The sequence below is a fragment of the Simochromis diagramma genome, unplaced genomic scaffold, assembly GCF_900408965.1.
Source record: "Simochromis diagramma unplaced genomic scaffold, fSimDia1.1 OVJJ01000302.1, whole genome shotgun sequence".
NCBI lineage: Eukaryota > Metazoa > Chordata > Actinopteri > Cichliformes > Cichlidae > Simochromis > Simochromis diagramma.
This window is the reverse complement of record NW_024386792.1, coordinates 3314110-3336609: the sequence shown is the minus strand read 5'-3', so window position 1 is coordinate 3336609 and position 22500 is coordinate 3314110. Positions and strand designations below refer to the sequence as shown.

The following is a 22500-nucleotide window of genomic DNA, read 5'->3' as shown; positions in this document are numbered from 1 at the left end:
TTACAAAAGGAAAAGAAAGTCATGTTTTACTAGCACAACACAAGCTCCCATGGTCTATCCGGCTCCAGATATTCATGAAGGGAAAAAATGGAGCAGTAGCAAAAGCTGCTTGACAGGGGGAAGTGTGAGGTGAAATTTACAGGCATAAAATCAACTTGGCCCATTTTCTTCACTTGATTAGTGTCAGTGATCAATGGGTTACTCTTCTTCTCTTCCTCGCTTCATCTGTCATCCTTTCTGTGCTACTGATTCTCCCTGGATGAAGCAACTTATCTTCTGTACATGTATCATAAATCTTAATTTCATTGTGGGTATACCTGTGTGCAGCTGCTCAGACAGGATTTATTGTAGAAAATCTTCCCCAACTGTGTAAATACTAAATAATAAGTGTGTTGGCTCGCACGGTCACGATGTGAAAAAAAGCAACCTAAATTTGGACTGTGTGTGTACTCCCAAGAAGCAGCTAATATCAATAATATAGAGGTGCAAAGACCAGTGAACAGGAGTCATCTGGTTTCACATGATCTATATTTTCTGTGTGATGAGGGCATTGCCTGTGGGATGGCAGCAGTTTAGGTGTTGCTAGAACATTGCTCATGCGGACCCCAGACAACCAAGACAGATCACCGTGGCGAGCCTCTGACTCACCCACTGGCCTCGCTCCCCTTGCAACTTGCTGAAGAAAAGCTTCAGCTCTTTAACTGTGATGCTGTAGCTGGCAAGTACACCCAGCATGTCCACCAGCAGGTCTGCAAGGACACACGTACACAAAGAGGACAGAAAAACACAGGCGTTAAACATGGCAGGTTAAAAACAGGCTGACAAGATATAATACAACCTTATTTCCAAAACAGTTCAACAAACATGTAAAATGTAATAAATAAATAAATAAATGCAGTGATTTCCAAGTCTCACACTCACATGTTATTCTCAATAGGACATAGAAACCTTATCAAGTGTTTGGACTGAGATGTTGAACTAAATCCTATATCAGACAAGAATAAGGGATTCCTCTTCCAAACGTCCTGCAGCTAGTGTCCTCAGTTCCCACACGTTTACAAACTACTGTTAAAAGAAAAGAGGATGCTACACAGTGGTAAACATGACCTTGTTCCAACTTTTGTGAGACATGTTGCTGCCATCAAATCCAAAAGCACCTAATTTGTGTCTTAACATGATACATTTTCTGAGTTTAAACAATAGATGTTCTCTTCTAAATAAAATATGGTTTTCTTAGATTTGAGGTTCATTGCATTCTGTTTTACTGTACATTTTACACAGCATCCTAGCTGTTTTGGAAGTATTATAGTAATACTACCAAATTATTACCAAATTATTACTGTATTATTAGCATTACAGTAAGACTTACAGTGTAGCGAACGCTTCGAGCAGCTAAGTAACTAAAAACGGAGACCTAAAATAGACAGGATGCTCCGGGAGAGTCCCAGCTTCTGTGCAGTCTCTTATTAGCCATTATTAATAATGAGCCCAGTGACAGATAAGACTAGTGTGCATTTTATGGAAGTTAACAGTTTAATATGATTCACTTCTTCCAGCATAAAGATGAACGGCAGTAACATCTGAGAGGATGTTTTCTACATAATATTAAAGTCTTGCTGTTCAATTCTGTACTACATGGTTTCATTTTGGTTTTTAGTAAAGGGGATTGCAGATCTCTTTAACTTAACTAATACTGCATTCACACTAAAGTAAATGTTATTATAATCATTACTTTTAGCTGCCTAGTTACTACTGGGCTATATCACCCTTGCTTGACTGCATACATGCTCCAGGCCAGAGCTGTTCTAGCTGGCAAAGGTTCACTGAACCATACACTGCAGGACTAGTTCACACTAATTTCCAGATGAGCATCAGACAAATTAGACTTAGACTTAAGGAGGCTGTGCAGGACAACTGAATCCTCACTCAGCATAATATGTCAGTGTATGCAACACTGGAGGATGAAATTATGATATTTTGGACAAAAAACTGTAATGATCAATTCACATGTGGAGTTGGAATGTATCATTTAGCCAGCTCTCCTTCCTTACAGAGGTCACAGTAAAGGCTTAGCAACAAAACATCTCTTCTCCAGATGGGGAAGATTCATTGTTTTGTTAAGCAAACATCTGCAGCCTTTGCAGCTGAATAGCATGCTGCAACTGCTACACAAGCCAATTGCCTTTAACCTTTAAAAACTCATGGAAAGACAAAGACTTGTTTCAATGAAGGACTGTTTTCAGCACCTGCGATCATGCTGTCAATGGTGGATATACGCTGGAGCACAAGCTGAATGAGCCCCACTTCAGTGCACGCCTGCAGGTTACGGACACTCTTCTTGAGGATGGCGGTGAAAATGCTCCAGATCTCAGCCTGACAGTTGGGCTCACACTTGTCCAACAGCTCGACCATGCACACAATGCTCTCCGGTTCCTGGATGATGAAGTTCATCTCCAGGTCAAACTGGCCGCCGACCAGCTGGAAGACAGAGAGAAAAACAAGTGAGGGTGGATGAGGAGGAGAGTTCCTTCCTTTTCTTTCATAAGCAGACAACAGAAACATTCCTAAGTGTGGGTCCACACTCCTAAACAGATCATTAGTCAGGCATTAGAGATGATGCCAGAGGATTAAAGGTCAACAGAGAATCTCTGTAAGTCTGTGGTGTCTACAGCTAACATTCTGACTCTGCAATTATTCAAGAGCAAAAACTATTGACCTAGTAATAGTTCGTTAATGAACTTCGGTTCTGTAAATGCCAAAATGCTAAGAGCATTGTGGTGTGTGTCTGTGCATCATAGTGATACTGCATCAATACACACACACACACACACACACACACACACACACACACACACACACACGGGATCTGTGTGTGTGTGTGTGTGGGAATACTACGAACAGGAGGCTCACCTCATGCACTACCATCCTGAGCTAATGTTCGGTGGGCTAACTTACTTTAAATCAACTCAACCCAAAAAACTATTCAACACTGTGACACAGTTGGCTTGATATTACTACCTACTAATTCAGAGCAAGCTAAGGGCTCAGTCACATGAGTTTACATATATAGGATTTATATATGTAGACAGCAACAGATATGTGATTTTTGATGATTTATTAGAAACAGATTGCATAGGATTGCCAACTTGACCCCATTCAATCGCAGATTAATAACAGAGTACTCTGTATTACAGCAACATTTATGGCAGGTTTTAGTCTCAGTTTTGGCATCACGGATCATCTCATTTTGCAGCACAAAAAACATAAAAACCAACTTGGACAAAAGCTAATTTTAAAGGGTTTAAAAATGTCAGAAATAGTTGCGTTTAACTTTGCAAACTGCAAATTATGTCCTCAGAGTGAAAAGCATGTTTAGAGGTCTTCTATTCCTGTAGGAGGTCCTGAAATACTAACAGCATCCGACAAAGCCTGGCAGACACAAACTTGGGCTGAGATTAATTTCCCGTTCTGATCAAGTTCAAGAGAAACAATAGCATTTGTATAAACCACATCCTGCCATATATGCACAGCTTTCTACACAACATAACACACAACCCCAAGCTCTATTCCTTTCTCCATGAAAGAAACTAATTACAGTATTAGTCAGCCTCAGCAGCGATCTCCAGCTAACGCTTATTCAGGCGGCGGTGAGGTAGATTGCTTGTCTTATTGCAAAGAAATAATGTTCTTTGTGTCCAGGGAAAAAATGTACGAGCCATAAATGTCATGATTTGTCACTCCTTAATAGTTGTGATGACATTTTTATTATTGAACCCTGCCTAATAGAAAAAGATAAAGAAAATAACAACACGGATGTCAAATTAATAATGCGAGGAAGGCTGTCATGTTTAGAATCAAGGAGGTGTGACTAGACAAAAACAAAAAGATTGCCGTACCACCATTAGACTAGCTCAGTGTGAAAACAGTGTGATTTGGTGCAGGGATCAGAAACTGTCCCATTAAAATGAGAGAGGGGAGATTTACTCTGCAAATGTGTATCTGAGCAGAAGATAGAGGAGGAGGGGTAACACAGCTGCCCCTGCTGCTGCTGCAATATCTTTAAAGATGTGGAATAAATAATAGCGCTGAGACGCAGCTCTCCCATCGTCCTTTTGCCCTCCCCTCACATATAATCCATTTATTCTTTATGTCACCATTAAGCCTGGGATGATATCCTTTACCTTTTGACTGAATCAGATACACGATGCATTTTTCCTATCATCCCTTTGCACACAGCCTCAGATGAAACATAATGTAGAAAATATTTTTTGGTACTAACATATTGTTCCAAAATTCACAACTATTGCAAATGCAAACAATTTTGTATCTAAACATATGAAATGCCCGCATTTAGCTTTTGTCAAAAAACACTTGTAACTTTTAACACATAAATAAACTGTAGGAAATAGTTATTTTATCACTATATATCATATTTATATGAATATTATTTTACAAAGAAAACATAAACCAGAACATCAGTGATGGAGTCGCTCATCTGACTCACAATCCATCATCATTTACTGGTTGCTGCACAAAAAAAAAAAAAAAAAAAAAAAAAAAGACAACCATGGCCTTAAACTAAAGCTCGCTTTGGCTGAAGACTCATTGAGTGATCACACATTTATCCTTTTTTACAAATCAACACCACAAACCAAATTTTATTATTCAGTTTTAATTAGTTACATTCAAATGTCTCAAAGCCTCGAGATAGTTTTAGCTCACTATGTCCATGGACAGACATAAAATAAAAGTAACAACATATTTTTACCACATATGGATTATTCACACCTTTCATCAGGCAAACAGCTAAAAGATATAAAAAAATAAATAAAAAAAAAATCATCAGTCTACAAGTATGAATGCAGTACAACTAAACTTTCTATGCATCTGTTCAAATGAATACCAAGCTACCTCTTATTGAAACAAATGGAAGAAAGTGTGGACAAAATGACCAGCATCTCTTCTGTTTCCTTTTTAAAAACCATAAATCGTGCACACCTTTTCTAACTTGGTGGATGCCCATATGTACCATCATGTCATATAAACAACTGATTTATGAGCATCACATTGTAAGCTAGTCATCCATTCATTAGAGTCAACTGACCAACAGATGACAAGAGTGGAAGCACAAGGATGGAGACCACACTGCAGTTGCACACTCTTGAAGCTAACAGGGCTGCTTTTAAATCTGATTTTCCACTTCCTATAATCAGAAAGGTGTCCAAGTCCAAGAAGACTTAAGCAATTACAATAAGTGGTTGTGTGGAAGTGCCCCCATCTCCTCGACAAAGAGGAATCCCCTTGTGGTCCTAATACTAAAATTAAAGTGAAACGATTCTGTAGACAGATAAAAATTACTGGGCTGATGTTGACTACAAAAATGCATTTTTCTGCTTTTGTTTTGTGATAACAAACATCTTGTTTGTCTACCAGGAAATGTTTATGATGCTTACAATATTTAAACTCCCTAAAACATTCAAACCAATGATTTACATTGTTCTTTCTGGGGAACAGGTAAAAAGCTGGCATAGCCTGAACTTCCTTTTTAGTCAGAAGCTACCATAATCGCCAGTGTCTTTTGGAAGCTAGACACCAGATCCCTGGATGGGTAACCTAGCCTGGCTGTACTCCCCTGAGGCCTGCCTGAATTAATCATGGCTGAGCAGCCAAGCAGCCACTGGGCTGTAACACAAAGCACAAACAGGCTGCTCTGGTCTCCATGGAGAACAACACCGGAGGAGAGCTGTTCTAAATGTTACACAGAACCAGTGTTCGTACATCAGATCCAAGAGGATTATGAATTTCAATGAAACTGAAGGCTGACAGCCAAAAAAAAAGGATATCAGGATTAGCAGGAATCAGAATTGTAAAAGTTATAGTTTAAAAGTTAATAGTTTTGTAAATGTTTCATTTCATCTGTTTAATATATTTTCAAACTATCAATATTCCTTTCCTATTGTAGAAAAATCATTTTCTATCATAAATGCCACTTTTTTAAAATGCAGAATATCACCTTAAACTAATAAAAATCACCAAAATATTGAGATTAAAAAAGGAAGAAGAGGTGGTCATATAAAAATCTTCCAAAGGGGGGACCCATCACAACCGCCTACTGACCCTTACTGCAAATAAAGACGATACATATGGGTCAGAAAATGCATTACATTTACTGGTTCTTGATTTCGCAATCTTTTCACAATCCCTTTAAATTCAGTTAGCAAGAAATTGAGACTGAGACTGAAGGCTGAAGCTTCACTGAGCCTGAGGTCTGAGCTAAACAAAACGAATTTGTGAATCATTACAGGCAGCCATGTGATGCTGACGATGAGAAAAAGCAACAAATGATGACCATTTTGTACCACAGGGGAGGAAATTACCCGGCTAAAAGTAATAGGCACAAACAGTGATGTTGCCAAGTCATAGCTGCAGGGTGACGAGCCGCTCCATTGTGTCTGTGCATGACTATATCCATGCTCATGTTAATCCTTCATTTCTTGTGAAAGTTCAATTAAATTCTATGACTGAAAATGTTTGAATATAAAAAGAGTTGCATGGCTAAGATCAGAGAAAACAGAAAAAAAAAATCCCAGACATTTATATGCTCATATCTAGCATCTCTGTAGATTGTCAGAGGGCTTGCATCCAGCTTTGAACTGTCAGAACACGCACGCCCCATCTATCACTTGTTATTATCTGCCAGTTTTGATGCATAAGCTCTTAAGGACAAGCCTAGAGAGAGTGAGACCTGATCGGTATGACATTTGATTGATTCCACTGTGCAGCTAGCAGTCCAAGTACGTCCCTAAATCTCATGTGTTGCAATACCTCACTACCAGAAAAAAAACAACAACATGTAAATGACTCAAGGCCAAGTTCAATTTGTCCTCTACAAGAGCACTAAATGCCAGATTGTTTTCAATCCATTTTAATGTAAATCAAGTCCAACTAAATAAATAAATAAATAAAATACTCAAATGGGCTGTCAAGAGTGACCATGCTTTCACCACACACACACACACACACACACACACACACACACACACACACACACACACACACACACACACACACACACACACGGCCTACTTTTTCAACAGCTCTCTTAAGTGGATCTATTTTAACAAGCTATCTTGTCAAACCAAATGTAGTTTAGCTTATTCTTCCATGAGAGCCCCCCACTGCATGACCCAAAACAAAGCATCTATCAAAGTGACCCGAAACATGATTCGTGATATGACAACATCTTATAATCCGGTGCTCTTCACTGCTGATAAACACTCACATTTCAAACATATTGATGTGAGATGTTGAAATAGCTCCAGCAGATAAGGAGGTCAACCAAATAATCTGTCCCACTCAAATCCCTCTAGCGCTAGCAGTGATACGGTGGAATGGGCTTCTGATGGAGGAGATGAGGCGAAATAGTGAGCCGAGGTCTTTGAAGGGGCTTGTGATACAAATTTTGGACACAGCAAATTTTAATTAATGTTATCAAGCCCTGTGACCTATAACTCTTCCAGCTTGCTTAAAAAAAAAAAAAAAAAAAAAAAAAAAAAAAAAAAAACACACACACACACACACACACACACACACACACACACACACACACACACACACACACACACACACACACACACACACACACACACAGATGTGTCCCTAAAATAAGACACATCAAGTGCAAATGTATCAATTATGCAAGGTAATACAGATGCTGGTTAATTTTTTTTCTAAATGTAATAGCATGCACCATCACTTTAGCTATGAATTAAATCTGTTGGGTGATGATCTCTGCTCTGAACAAAAAGTGAAAGCAGCCAACCATGTGAACATTTTTGTGCAACCAAGTCAAAACCAACTGTTGGTAACCACTTCATCACGCAAATCTTGGTCATATTAATTCACCAGCTGTTTGTCAGCTAGAAATAGAAAATGAAGGAATACACAACCCAGCCACTTTATTAGGTACACCGCAGAAGTACTGGATCGGACGCACTTTTAGCTTCATGACAGATCCACCAAGGTGCTTTTGCTCCATACTGACATGATACCATCACACAACTGCTGTAGATTTGTGAGTTAGACATCCATAGTGTCAATCTCTTGTTCCACCATATCCCAAAGGTCTTCTATTGAATACAGGTCTGCAGACTGTGGAGTACAGTGAACTTGCTTTCATGTTCAATGAAGCAGTTGAATATGAGCTGAGCTTTGTGACATGGTGTATTATCCTGGTGGAAGCAGCCATCAGAAGATGAGTACCCTGGGGATGAATAGATGAACAGCAACAATACTGTAGGCTGTGGTGTTTAAACAATTGGTAACAGTTGGTAATAAGGGCCTAAAGTTGCCAAGAAAACATCCACCACACCGTTATACCACCACCACCAGCCTAAACCATTGACACAAGGCAGGATGATCTAGTTATTGATACCATTAATGCAAAAATCTGAGCCTACAATTTGAAATCAAGACTCATCAGAGCAGGCAATGCTTTCCCTCCCAATCTTCTATTTTCCAATTATGGTGAGACCATGCAAACCGTAGCCTCAGTTATCAGCTGACAGAAGTGACACCTGGTTTGACCATTCTCCTCTGACACAACATGCCCAACAATTTTAAATCAAGAGAACTGCTGTCACTGAATATTTTTCTCTAGACAACCTGTTGTCTGACAACTTGGAGAGGGTTGTCTGAGTAAATCCCACCAGTACCACCGGCACAAACAACCATGCTCTAATCAAAGTCATTCTGATGCTTGCTTTAAACTTCAGCAGCTCATCTTGACTGTGTCTACATGGCTAAATCAAACTAATAAAGTGGCCTGTGAGTGTATCTTGAAAGCAAAACCAGAGTTTGATGACAGCTGACAAAGTCACTGAATATTATCATTTGGCATTTCAGATTATTGATAAGACCCAGCAAAAATCAGTTTTCTATAAAATCAAACTTTGCTGCTCAACATTCATGATCCAGGTGTCAGACATCAGACCCTCCACCCCCACAATCCTGAGTTGGATAAGAAAATTGATGTATGGATGGATGTTTACATTTATCTCCACTCATAATTATACTACAGCACATCCAAGTAAAAATGCACTGAATTGTACTAGTTTCACCATGCTGTAATAAGGCTTGTTATTACAGCTTCAGTATTGGAAAAACTATTCACATACCACCCAATCAATATTCTGCCTTGTGCATGAGCCTGCCACTTTGCATTTTCTAAAACAGAAGTGGAGAGCAAAGTGGTGAAAATTATGCATGCAATGACCATGAAAACGGCGGTCCAATGATCACAGTGCAACATAACCTTTTAAAGTGGCTCACTCCATTCATCTTGTATGACAATTTGTTTTTCAAAATGTAATACATTGTTTTCCCGAGCCACAATGCTACCTTCAACACCATATGAGACGAACATGATGAGAGGCAGAGTGGAGAGGGAGGAGGGAGATATTTTAATAGCTGGATTTCTAAGAATATCTTCAGAAGTGCAGTCTGCCAAGCTTTTGTTTTTAACAACGGCTGGCATTCATTTTTACACTACAATAGGAGTGATGATGTCTTGGCTGTAGTTTGATTAACACATGATTTCTTTTGTTGCATCATTTATTTATCTAAGAACAGATTTACACAACATGCAGATGGATAACGCACATGAACCTGCAGAGTTTTTGGATTATTTCATGCAATCACACAGCATTTATTTTTACTAAAACTATGTGCACACTGTGAAGGAATAAATGAAGCAGAAACCAAGACAAGAAAAGGGAACCCAAGCCTTAATTAGGACCATTACATCTGATTTAATAGACTGCAGATGAAATGTTGCTTTTACATATTTTACCTGCCGAGATTGTAAGGGAGTGTAAGGTGCGTGAAAGGTGGGTCCACAAAAAGCAAATCAACATTCCTGTATGAAACACTTTGTGCCATCGTCCTTTAAAAGATGCCACAAAAGATCTGATAAACTGCCATCAATTCTCATCAAAATATACTACCTGCCTCGAAATAGTCACGCCCCTCCATGTAGGCTATGACTACTAGTAGCTCTTTTCCACATTTGCACAGAAAGATAAATATAAGCACTTCAGTGATACTGTGAGAAGCTGGATTTTGACCTTTTCTCCTATTAAGCAAATACTCGTACACATCACATGAGTTGGTGAGCTATTCAAGTCCCCTGTTTAATGCTTGCGCTATCTGGCAATCGAGTTCGAGTTGCAGGGTGGCTGCTATTGTCAACAAAAGGAAAAGGCTTGTCAGGAAATAGTCCTCATTAGTAATCAGACTTCTTGGTTTGGAGCAATCTCTTAGTTTTCATGGACAGCTCTGACCAACTAAACTCCTTTTGCTTCAGGAATAGATGTTCAACATCACAACAATAAAATCCTGCTTTGTACATCACATTTTAGGGGGAAAAAATCCTTACATGGCTTCTGTTTGGAACGGGTTATTGAGCTAATTCTGGGGGATAGGTGTTCTCTGCTACTGTGATGCGACTTCCATAAAAGCAGACATGGAAAGAATGATTCGATCAAACAAAGAAAGTCAAAGTGTAGCAGCTTTGCTTGTGGTTTTAGTTTGAATAGCAGTCGTACAATAAGTTAAAAATAGCAGCTACAGGGCTGAAGAAGGAAAGAGATAAACATTAGTCATTACAGAGGAATTCCAGCCCGTTTTGATACATGGGGTGAAATCAAATTTTAAACACAAAGAAGCCTCCATTAATATATCTCTTTAACGGAAAAGGTGGGCTGTAAAGGTTTCCTTATAAACAAAATACTGATTTTTTCCTCATTCACTGAGGTACCAAAAGGTACCACACTTCAGACTAAAAACATAACTGTACTTTATTGTGCTTGAATAACAAAGCACACTTTTCCAATCACAGGTTTTTTGGGTTGTTTTTTGTTTTAAACACCTTCTTCAAATTGTTTTTTATGAATGTGCCATCAAAATAAAATTAAAATTATATTTTCCAGCACTTTTGTACACAGATTGGGGAGCTTTGGAAACTTTAGATTTTTGAGTACCTTTGTAAGTGGCAAATTGAAGGTTAACATAACATGTCAATTTAAGCCTAAGAGCTCATAGTCATAGTAGTACAGTTACTGTATTGCAGCCACAGGCATATATTACCACCGAAGCAGCTTTTTTTATTTAGATTTTATTTATTGCAAGCTCCTGAATGTGACACCAACCTGCTAACCTAAGAAATTTGTACTCTGGTACAAAGTCATAATGACAGCAGCTCTAGTATTGTGCATTTTGCTTTGTTATGTGAAAGAATATTAATGCAGCTTGATCCCAAATGCAAAGAATGGGCTATATGATCCATATCATTTCTGTTTGACCTTTTACAAAAAAAAAAAAAAAAAAAAAAACACACAACAGATGTAAACAGATCCAGAATTCAAATTCTGTTCAAAAAGTTACTGGAAGGTTTTATCGCTGTTTGAAATCTGGGAAATCCCACATGGGGAGGCAGGAAACCGTCTGCACCCTCCAGCATATCCCAACAAAGTTGCTCTACTCTAACCGGCTTCCTGTAGTTTCCTCTGCATATCATAAAATTCTAGTCAACAAAGACCATGCATGAAGGCCACAGAAAATGGCACGATGCACATATACCTGCAAGTAAATCATTACCCAAGTGTGATTTAGTATTTCCATCCCGATGTAGAAGCACTCTTTTAGTATAGGAACTCAACAACTGTTTTGAAAGCCGTACGTTGTATTTGTATATGTGGTATTATGATTGAGTAGTAGTAAAGTAAACGTGAATTGTGGGGATAAACATTCAAAATCCTAAGTGGCAGCGTGGCCTTTAAAAGCAAGCAAGCAAGAGAGCTACATTTGTGTCAAGTCAACTCAAATTTATTTATTTTGAAGCACATTTAAAAAACAAAAACAAAAAAAAGATTAAAATTACATTAAAAAAGTAGAACAACAGATGAAAAAAAAAAAAAATGTCTATCCATGTTTAATGTATAGACATTTGCCTCTGGGAATCCAAAGCTAACTGCTGAACCTTGATGACTTGAGTGCAGCTCAATAAAACAAAGTGATGTAAGATGTCAAACTGATAACCCCAGTGCTGTACCAGCATGAATACCCTCGACCTTTTAACATTTATTTCAGTGGTTTGAGAGCAGGTGCTGCCTTTCCGATCGTCCTATAGACCTTTGATGGCATCGCTCGACGTCTCAGCAGTCATCGTTTATGGGTTACTGCATCATTCTTCTGACATCTCAGAGAAAACTGTTTGATTTGGATTAAAGGCAGGGTGACTAACTTCATATTCATTGCTGCCCTCTTCCTTTTCTAGCAATAAAGTGAGAAAAAAAGCAAAAGCAAAATTATTTACTCTTTAATTCTGGCAGAACTACTGGGAGAGTCCTCCCTCAGCCTTTCACCTAAATAAGTCGTTCAATAGAAGCTATGTGCACTCCACCTTTTCTAACAGTTTATAATACTACTCCCTGCCTACAGAGCCTAGAACATAAAGAAAACTAATCAAAAGTCTAGACTTTATTTTCCAACATAGAACATGCAGTGATCAAAAGCTTCATAAAGGTTTTATATCCATCTAGAAAAAGAGAAACAAAAATGCTGCGATGCCCCAAAATCCAGATCTCAACCAGCCTGAAATGCTGAACCTTAAAAGAGCTGTGCATCAACAAATGCCCACAAACCTCAATGAACTGAAGAAACGCTGTAAGGAAGAGTGGGCGAAAGTTCCTCCACACAGAAGGTCACACAGGAAGTTATTAATCAGATGCTGATAAATGTGCTTCTACAAGCTGTTGAATCATGGGGTGTACTTAGTTTTTGCCCCCATACGCTGCATCTGCATTTTGGTTTAGTTTGTTTTAAATCAATTATGACATGGCGTAATATGTCATGTGTTGTTCTTCTTCAAAAGTTGTATTTAGAAAACCTAGAACTGAAAAGGGATATACTTTCCTTTTCACTGTAGAGCTGTGTGAACTTGACCTTTTGCTTTTGGGGTATAATTGAATTCTTTCTTCTGCTTTTGAATGGCCAAAATGTGTTTTGTTAGGTCACAGAGAACTTGATCTTCTCCTCCAAAATCAAATCGTTTCATTATGACAGTAAAGTAAACATTTGTGGAACAAAGTTTGAGGAACGTCCTCCAGATCAGACTTATCACCCTGTGAAAATATTTGATGAATTGTGAAATAAAAATTATGACCAAGTTGACCCAGATCTATTTAGCAGCTTGTGATGTGTCGAATAAGAGTCCAAAACCTTTTCAAAACTAGAGTGTTTTCAAAGAGCTGATTGATGTGGTGAATAACACCCTGTTGAATCTTTCTGAAACATGCTGCTGGCTTCACATTTAAGATGGACATACAAAAAAAATGTATACAATTTTAATATTTTTCTTTTTGAAGTCTAAATCGCAGCCAAAAAAAAAAAAAAAAAAAAAAAAAAAATTCTGGCACAACTTCACCTGCTTCCAAGGTGCATGGAGAGGATGAAAGAATTCACAAAGTAGGAACTCCAGCAACACTTGAGGGAAGATTAACAACTTAAATAATTGACCAACGCGTTTCGGCTTATGGCCTTCATCAGGGTCATAGTAAAACATTGTAAAAAAATTGCTTAAATACAAGACAGGAAACAGAAAAAGATTCAAATTAACCAGTCAAAACTTCATAGATAGGTCAGCTGACATATAATAGGTAGGTATTGGTTAATTGGCTAAGTCACGCCCAAGTAAATACCGGACTAGATCATTACTGATTATTCACATTTTGCTCATTGTTCAAGCCTTTTTGAAAATGGGGTTGTACAATAACCAGATTCATACAAGTTTCAATGTAACGCCTCCAAATTTTCAGTTAGTGCAGCCGCTTTGACTCCAGCAACCTACGCATTGTGGGTTAGCATGTATGTACCCAAAAACTCCAACCCATCTTGCCTCAATGATTACCGCCCAGTAGCACTCACCCCCATCATCACTAAGTGCTTAGAGCGACTGGTCCTATCACACTTCAAATCCTGTCTCCCCCCCCACCCTGGACCCCCACCAATTCGCATACCGCCAGAACAGGAGCACAGAGGATGCAGTCTCCATCGCAATGCACTCTGTCCTCTCACACCTGGACAACAACAACACCTACGCCAGAATGCTGTTTATAGACTTCAGTTCAGCATTCAATACAATCCACCCCTCACAACTCATCAGGAAACTGACAGACCTGGGCATCAGTTCCCTCATCTGCAAATGGTTACTGGACTTCCTGACCAACCGCCCCCAACATGTCCGGCTGGATAACCACTGCTCATCTACAATCACGATGAACACCGGTGTACCACAAGGCTGTGTGATGAGCCCTTTCCTCTACTCCCTCTTCACCCACGACTGCAGACCTGCTGATGGTTCCAACACCATCATTAAGTTTGCAGATGACACCACGGTGATTGGCCTCATCAGTGACAACGATGAGGCCGCCTACAGGGAAGAGGTGGATCGTCTGGCTGAGTGGTGCGACACAAACAACCTGCTGCTTAACACCGAGAAGACCAAGGAGCTCATCGTGGACTACAGGAGGAATGCTGACCCACATCCACCCATCCACATTAAGGGGACGGCTGTGGAGCGTGTGAGCAGCTTCAAGTTCCTGGGAGTCCACATCTCCGAGGATCTCACCTGGACGACCAACTGCTCCAAGCTGGTCAAGAAGGCTCACCAGCGCCTCTTCTTCTTGAGGACTCTGAGGAAGAACCACCTGTCCTCAGACATCCTGGTGAACTTCTATCGCTTCACCATCGAGAGCATCCTGACCAACTGTATAACAGTCTGGTACGGGAACTGCTCTGCCTCGGACCGGAAGGCGTTGCAGAGGGTCGTGAAAACTGCCCAGCGCATCGCCGGAGCACCACTTCCTGCCATAAAAGACATCTACAGGAAGCGGTGTCTGAAAAGGGCTGGGAAAATCATCAAAGACCCCAGTCACCCATCGCATGGACTCTTCACCCTCCTGCCCTCTGGGAGGCGCCACAGGAGCCTCCGGACTAAGACCACCAGGTACCGGAACAGCTTCTTCCCCACAGCCGTCAGACTCCTGAACTCTGCCTCCTGACATCTGACCCACGTTAAACTCATGGACTGAACATACACACACCCACAACCACCTACACACACACACACAATGGACAACTGTACCCTCAAACACACAATAATAACATGGACTGAACCACCACTCACAACCACTAGCACCTCTGTAGAAACTATCTACACCCTCACTTATCTTAACTGCACTACTGTATAGCTCTGTGTAAATAATCATTCTGTACATTCGATAATCTTTAATCCTACAACTGTTTACAACTTGCATAGTTCCCATTTCTGTATAGCTGTATATCTCAGACTCTGTAAAGTTATTTATTTCATATTCTGTATAGTTTTTCATATTTATATCCTGTTCATATCCTGTACATAGCTTGTACTCACTACAGCCTGTACATACTTATAGAATATTCACAACATACTTCATACCGTGTACATTATAACATACCATAATAGACCCATTTCTGTAATATACTCACATATCTATATTATTGCTAATATATATTGTAATATATCTATATCACTAAAGCACTTCTGGATGGATGCAAACTGCATTTCGTTGCCCTGTACCTGTGCATGTGCAATGACAATAAAGTTGAATTCTATTCTAATTCTATTCTATTCTATGTATGCAATCACAAGGGTGCAATTTTGCTGGTAAAGTGAGCTTTAACTCAACAAAACTCAATTTCAACACACTGGTTTGAATACACAAGTATTACCTGGGTATTCTACACGTTAATACTTTGATCAGTAAAATAACCGGATAAGTAAAGTCTGAGGGAAAGCAGATGATCCCTTATGAAGGGTAGAATCATTCAATCATGCCCTTTACTAATGCAGAGGAACACGCGTCTAGTTACAGAGCGGCTTCAACTAGAGGAAGTGAATATATCACCAGTGTGTCTGTCTGAAGTGAAGCTGAATATCATTAATTATACTAACACTTTACCATAAAGCTACGAACACTGTAAAGTGTCAAGAAACCATCTGTTCCGTGCTTCTAAAAACTACTGCACATAACAGACTTCAGGTTTCAATGTAGAAAACCTTTCTGAATCAGAATGACAGCTGACTTGGTCTGAATACAACATTCAAGCAGCTGACACTGGGACACTTCTCCCCCCTTTCTTACTTTTCAGCCTAGTCTGTTGCATTTACTCATGTAAAATATTAAGACATGCACTTTATCAACTTGATCTCAGATAGCTTCTGATAAATGTCTCTAAATATTTGCATAGAGTGCAGTAAAACTAAATTAATTTGAGCAATTTGCAAAGCAGTTTACAAAAGGTCAGGGAAAAAAGTTTAGTATTAATCTCTTATAACACTTTTACTGAAAAACAGTTATTGCTGTATGATGCAATTTCAATAGAAATAAAAAGTATAACTTCTCATGCAATGCTGTGTCATACAAAACAGTTTGCCACATTTTCCACATTCTTAAGTCTATCACAGATATCCAAGGGCAGTTCATTTTCACATTATTTACCTAAATTGCTAATCAACCTGCCCAAAAACAAAGGAAAAGGTAGACAGCAATGCTATGAAACACTGGAAAGAGAAAAAGCAAGAAAGAACATTTAGACATTAACATTTACATTACTTTCCCTTTAAATCTTTGCTCACACTATATTATATTGTATCCAGCAAATATTATGTTTTAACATTCACAACCCATCTAAGCATCTAGCACTGAAACTTGACTATCTGCCAAATAGTACTGCAATATCATCACTGTGAAAAGAAAGGTTAACACTGCTTGGCCAGAAGGTATAGTGTTCAAACATGTCATTTTAACTGGAACTTCAAGGTGCCAGCATTCAAAAAAAGCACATGCTTTTCACATAACAATGCTTAATATAATAGTTAATTATCTCAGGTAGGTGCGTCAATGTACAACTTTATTTTAACAACAGCTGACCTGAGCTGTTGTTAAGTCCACTATCATAATTGTCCTTCAAGTGATTCTACTATTGTTACCGTAAATGCTGGAACCAATAAAAATGATGAGTAGCCATTTTATCTTTATATCTCCTGAAGTCAATTGTTGATAGTCCTGCAGTCTCAATGCATAAAACACTTAATACTGTTACCCCTCTGAAAAAGAAAGCTATGACTCAGGAGGCCAGTCCCATGGTTCAATTCACACTTTAAAGCATCAAAGCATTTATAAAGAATTTCAGCCAGTCTGGGAAGATAAGCTAGAAGTGCACATTACTCACTGTTATTGGAAGGAAACAAAAAAACCAACATTTTTTAACAGGCCGAGACAGTCATAGTAACTCAGTTCAGCCTTTCATTGATTTAGCTGTCAGGACTGAGTCTTTCCAAACTGTCACAGATGTATCATCAAATGGAGCCGCTTTAGAATAAGACCAGATTTAGACTGTTTCTCTGTGAGTTAGCATTAACAATAAGTTGATTTAGACCATAAACGGGCCCCAAATGGATTTGACAAATCTTGAAGACATACCTTGCAGACAATACCTGATTGGAACTGAGATTACTCCAGCAATGACCCAAGGCATAGCTTCAAACTATGCAAGAACTATTCAGAGAAATGCAATAAAATGCTACTCTGTCTGTCCATGTATCATAATGTATCATACCTCACAGCTACTGAGATGTTTGTTACATAAGGAGTACCTGTCAAACTGAGTGAAAGGCCTCATGAAGCATGTGGGGTAAAGTCTCCAAATAACCTCTGCAAGTTACCAGCTAGAATGTCAAAAGAATCTGGGTGTACTCTGCATCTCTGATCACCAGCGTTTCTTCACTGGCTCTCAGTTTAAAAATTAATTAATAAATAAAAATAAATAAATAAAAAAAATAGCATTTAAAATCCTTTTCCTCATGTACATAGACTTTAATGAACAAGCTTGATAATATCTTAAGCTGATTCCACACATGAACTGAGAAAACTGTCAGAGGAATTGTCCAAAGCTCTCTCAGATGTAGGACACAGCAGGAGATAGTTCACATCAGCCATGCCCTCAGTACTGGAAATACTCTGGTTGGTTCAAGCGAGGGTGCTGCTGGGTAGCGTGATCATGAGAAAGGACACAAGACACGAGACGAACTAGGAAGTTTGTCGGTCAGAGACTGTTGAACATACAATCAAACCATGTCAGATGTTTTACATTCTGACATGTTTTTCCACTGGGTAATCTCTATAATACTATAATGCATGAAAACAGCTTTAAAGACTTATCATAATATCATCCTAGTAGAGCTCTTTGTAGTAGATTGCAGACTTCAAGAGTATCCAAATTAGGACGGCAGGCAAAGCTATCAGGATCCTGTGTTGTGGAACCAGCTCCCAGTTTGGGTTCAAGAGGCAGACACCCTGCTCTACTTTAAACAAGCGGCCCAAAACTTCTCTTCGGGGCAAAAATTGCATAAAGATTAAATGAAACTTAAATGAAGTGACCCTAGCCATTTACTTAACGGTACAGTATTAATCTGTGTGCAAGAAAATACAAATGATAGCGGGCATAATTACCCCTGTGGCTCTTGGGCACAGTTTTATTATCAGCTTGTTGGTGTTTGAGAGCCTTCAACAGCTCCTGTTCCCAGTTTCCGCCATCATAACCATTAGCATCTTGACAAAATGCCTTTGTGAGCTGGCACAGTTACAGGCGAAACAATAAGTAGAGATGTAGGCCAAGTAGTAGGCTACACTACCCTGACCCTGTTTCTTAAAAGCAGGCAGTCACTGCAACGACCGCAAATGACGAGAAATCTATGAGCAGTTAATCTTTTACTATTTGTTCAGCATTCTACATTTAAAAGCAAACCTAAACCAGAACAGTTTGGAGAATGGTACAAGTGACTCAAGTTTGAGTGAAAGAACAACACTCAAAGAATATTAATTTAACAGAAGTTGCAGGAAGACAAAAACCATTAATCAAAAATAATCAAATTAATAACGCAAGTTTTTCTTTTGGTTTCCTGGAATGTTTGTTCTCTGACAATAATTGGAAACTTTAAAACTAACTTTCAATTAAAAAACATATGCGATTACATCTAGATTACTGTGTGTGCAACAAGACTTTAAGTTGGATGTGTTGCCTGCTTGATAAATGTATTCTAGCCACACTTTGCCAATTGTGCATACGAGCTGATTAGTTTACAAATAAACTTGCAGAACGTAGTAATTCTAATAATTGGAATTGTGCTCACTGAAGTAAAACTTGTATAAACAATAAAGCTAATTGGTTATTCACTGCTGTGTGTTACAAGTCTATATATGGTGATCGCCTGAAATCTAAGTTTGCTCACTTACAAAGAAATGAACAGTCTAATTTTTTGGTAGTTTCATTTTAATACACAGAGAGAATATCAACCAAAAATCCAGAAAAAAACCCACATTTCATTAAAATTAAATATTGCTTTTAGTGTCATTGAGTAGAATGAGTATTTGATACCCTACCAACCAGAATTTTGGCTCCCACAGATTGTTTGTGGGCACACAAATTACAATGAATCAATTACAGATACTCCCAACTTCAACTAGTTGTGTGTGTATAACACACGCGTCCACAGAATCAATTTCTTCCATTACAACTTCTCCACCACCATAGGTGAGACCAAAGAGCTGTCAAAGGATGTCAGGAACAAGATTATAGACCTGCACAAGGCTACATGTGCTAAAAGACCATCTGCAAGAAGCTTGGTGAGAAAGTGACAATGCTGGTGTGAATATTTGGAAAGGGAAGAAATATAACGCACTTAGAAACGCAGTCTCCAACAACACCATTAGCAACACACTATACAATAAGGTCCAACCGTTCAAGAAAGAACTTGTACAGGTCCAACTTAAGTTTCCCAGTGAACATCTAAATGATTCAGAGAAGGCTAGGGAGAAAGTGCTGTGTCCAGATAAAAATCAAGCTATTTGGCATCAACTCAACCTGTCGTGTTTGACGGAAGAGAAATGCTGAGTATGACCCAAAGAACACCATCCCTACAGTCAAGCATGGAGGTGGAAGCATTATGCTTTGGGGCTGTTTTTCTTCTAACGATACATGAAAACTTGAAGGTACATAAAGGGCAGGGCCATGTACTGTAAAACCTTAGACTTCCTGCCCTCAGCCAGAACACTGAAGATGACTCATGGATTGGTCATCCAACATGGCAGTAACCTGAAACAAGGCAACAAAGGAGTGGCTAAAGAAGGAGGACATTAAGGTCACGGAGTGGCTCACTCGAGTACATGTTTTGCTTGAGGATCAAATACTTTTTCATTAAATGACATTTAAATCAATTTTTTTTCTTTTTTTCTGGACTTTTGTTTGATATTTTCTCTCTCTGCATTAAAAGGAAACTATCAGAAAAAATAGAGACTGGCTTTTCTTTGTAAGTGAGCAAGCATACAAATTCAGCAGGGAACAAAGTAATTATTTTCCCCACTGTACTCCAGAGGTAGTTACCACTAAACTGTCATGTGGAACAAGTTTCCCTAACCACACTCCTGAAGTAGGATGTGACACCAGGCAACTGTTCCCACCCAGTGCTTATCAACACTCCCATTAAATCTTTTTAAAGCAAAAACAGGAAAAACAAAGCACACTTCTCAGAGATATTTCATGTAACTACAGTGTCCCAAAATACTATATCTCAAGCTTTTAACTGTCTCTAAATTCTTGTTATGCAAGACATTATATCTCTCCGATGACACGCATCTCTTTCAAACCCTGTTAAATCCTGAGGCCATCTGCCTATTTGTCAACAAACAGCAGACAATGAGGCATGATGGGTGCATTATCTGACCTGCTCCAGGGCTAAATAAAGACACTGCATAAAGAAGGAGAAAACAGGCATTCCAGTTGTGGCTTTTTAAACCCACTTACACCTATAGCTCATCCAGACTAGCTAATCCTGTTTACCCTCAAGAAAACTCACTGTGGCGATTTCACTGTTATTTCTATAAAAAAAAAAAAAAAAAAAAAAAAAAAAAAAAAGACATGACTGCCAAAATGGTGCAACGAACACAAATGCCCTCTTTTGTTTAGGGAAACAAAAAGACCATTTACGGAAACAATGAGCACTGAATATTATTCTGAAAATAAAATAAACAGACAGTCATGCTGACAGTCAACAGTCCTATACCACTTCAGACTACCTTCAGATACAGTGATGCAAGAAGAAAGAGGTGTGACCCTGAAATTGGGCTGATGCGACAGATAATGGAGAGAAGCAGATAGCATTTCATTCATGTGTCAGATTAGAGGGCTCTTTGTTACTGCCAGAGAGGGCAAAGCATGCCTGGAGAGAGCACAAGCATCGCCCTCACTCTTACAGCTTTTGTGCCAGACTGATTGCAAATGAAGGGAGAATGTGTGTGTGCTTGTGGGCAACATATGCACACAAGCAGTGAATTATGAAAAAGAAAAAAGAAAAAAAAGACTCAAGTGTTCATATTAACACTTGTCTACCATCTTGGGGATCATCTTATTGCAACCATCGCTAGTTTCTAGTCAGGGCAAAAATAGCCTGTATCTGCTGATAAGAATAAAGCTACTAAACTCAATTTCACAGTTTTACACCGTGACGCATAATAATTCCACAGAACAACTACTTTTCGGGATTTATTCCTGCACTGGTAAGTAATAAGGGTCCCAGGCAGCCTATTTAAAGAAGTAAAAAGGGAAGATGCAAGTTTAGAACAATTAATTTCACTTATGACAGCCTATCTCAAAGGAGGATCCTCTGTGTCAACATCAGTCCCACAGATGATAAAGTGGGCAACGAGGCACTATCAAACAAGAAACTGCACATGCTCAGAAGCACAAAGACAAAGAAAGAGACCTTAAAATATCACTGAAGAAACAGAATAAAACTGATTTGCCTCGTTGACACAACTAGAAATACAGAATGCCTGGAAAACAGTAGCCTCGTAGAAGGGAAATTAAATGCAAGTAGATATCATAAAAAAGGATAAAGACATGCCCAAAAAGAGGCCATCTAAGCTATAGCTACAGCTAAATACAGATTTAATACATGGTGTTGCAGCAGGTAGTTCAAATACAGTGGCTCAAGACTAACTGAAGCACATGGACAGACAAATTCCAACATTCCACATTTTAACATTTGAAAAAATGAAATGAGAAACTTCAACTTCATGAATGAAATTATGATTTTACTATACGCCATCTTCCAGAAAACCCTGTAGCATAACAAGATCACTTTGGTTAACGAAGCCCCGTGGCACAGACTGCATTTTCAGATACATGAATAAACCTATCCCATATTTAATAAATCATAACTAAATAAAAACATCACAGAGATTTATTTGTGGCTTCTTCTGCTACGAGCCTTCAGGCTGTAGTTCTTTGTGATAAACACAAATACTTTGATGTGATGCATCATTTTCATAAAGGAAATCAAAA

At 38.9% G+C, this 22500-nt stretch overlaps 1 protein-coding gene across 1 annotated transcript in view; it reads right to left on the bottom strand.

The window, feature by feature from the left end:
• Window positions 1-22500, bottom strand: part of lrba (LPS responsive beige-like anchor protein) — a 178107-nt gene that overhangs the window by 148193 nt on the left and 7414 nt on the right. Inside the window, 2 exon segments of the mRNA XM_040023850.1 lie at window positions 649-749; window positions 2247-2478. Of these exon segments, the coding sequence (XP_039879784.1) occupies window positions 649-749; window positions 2247-2478 (333 nt within the window).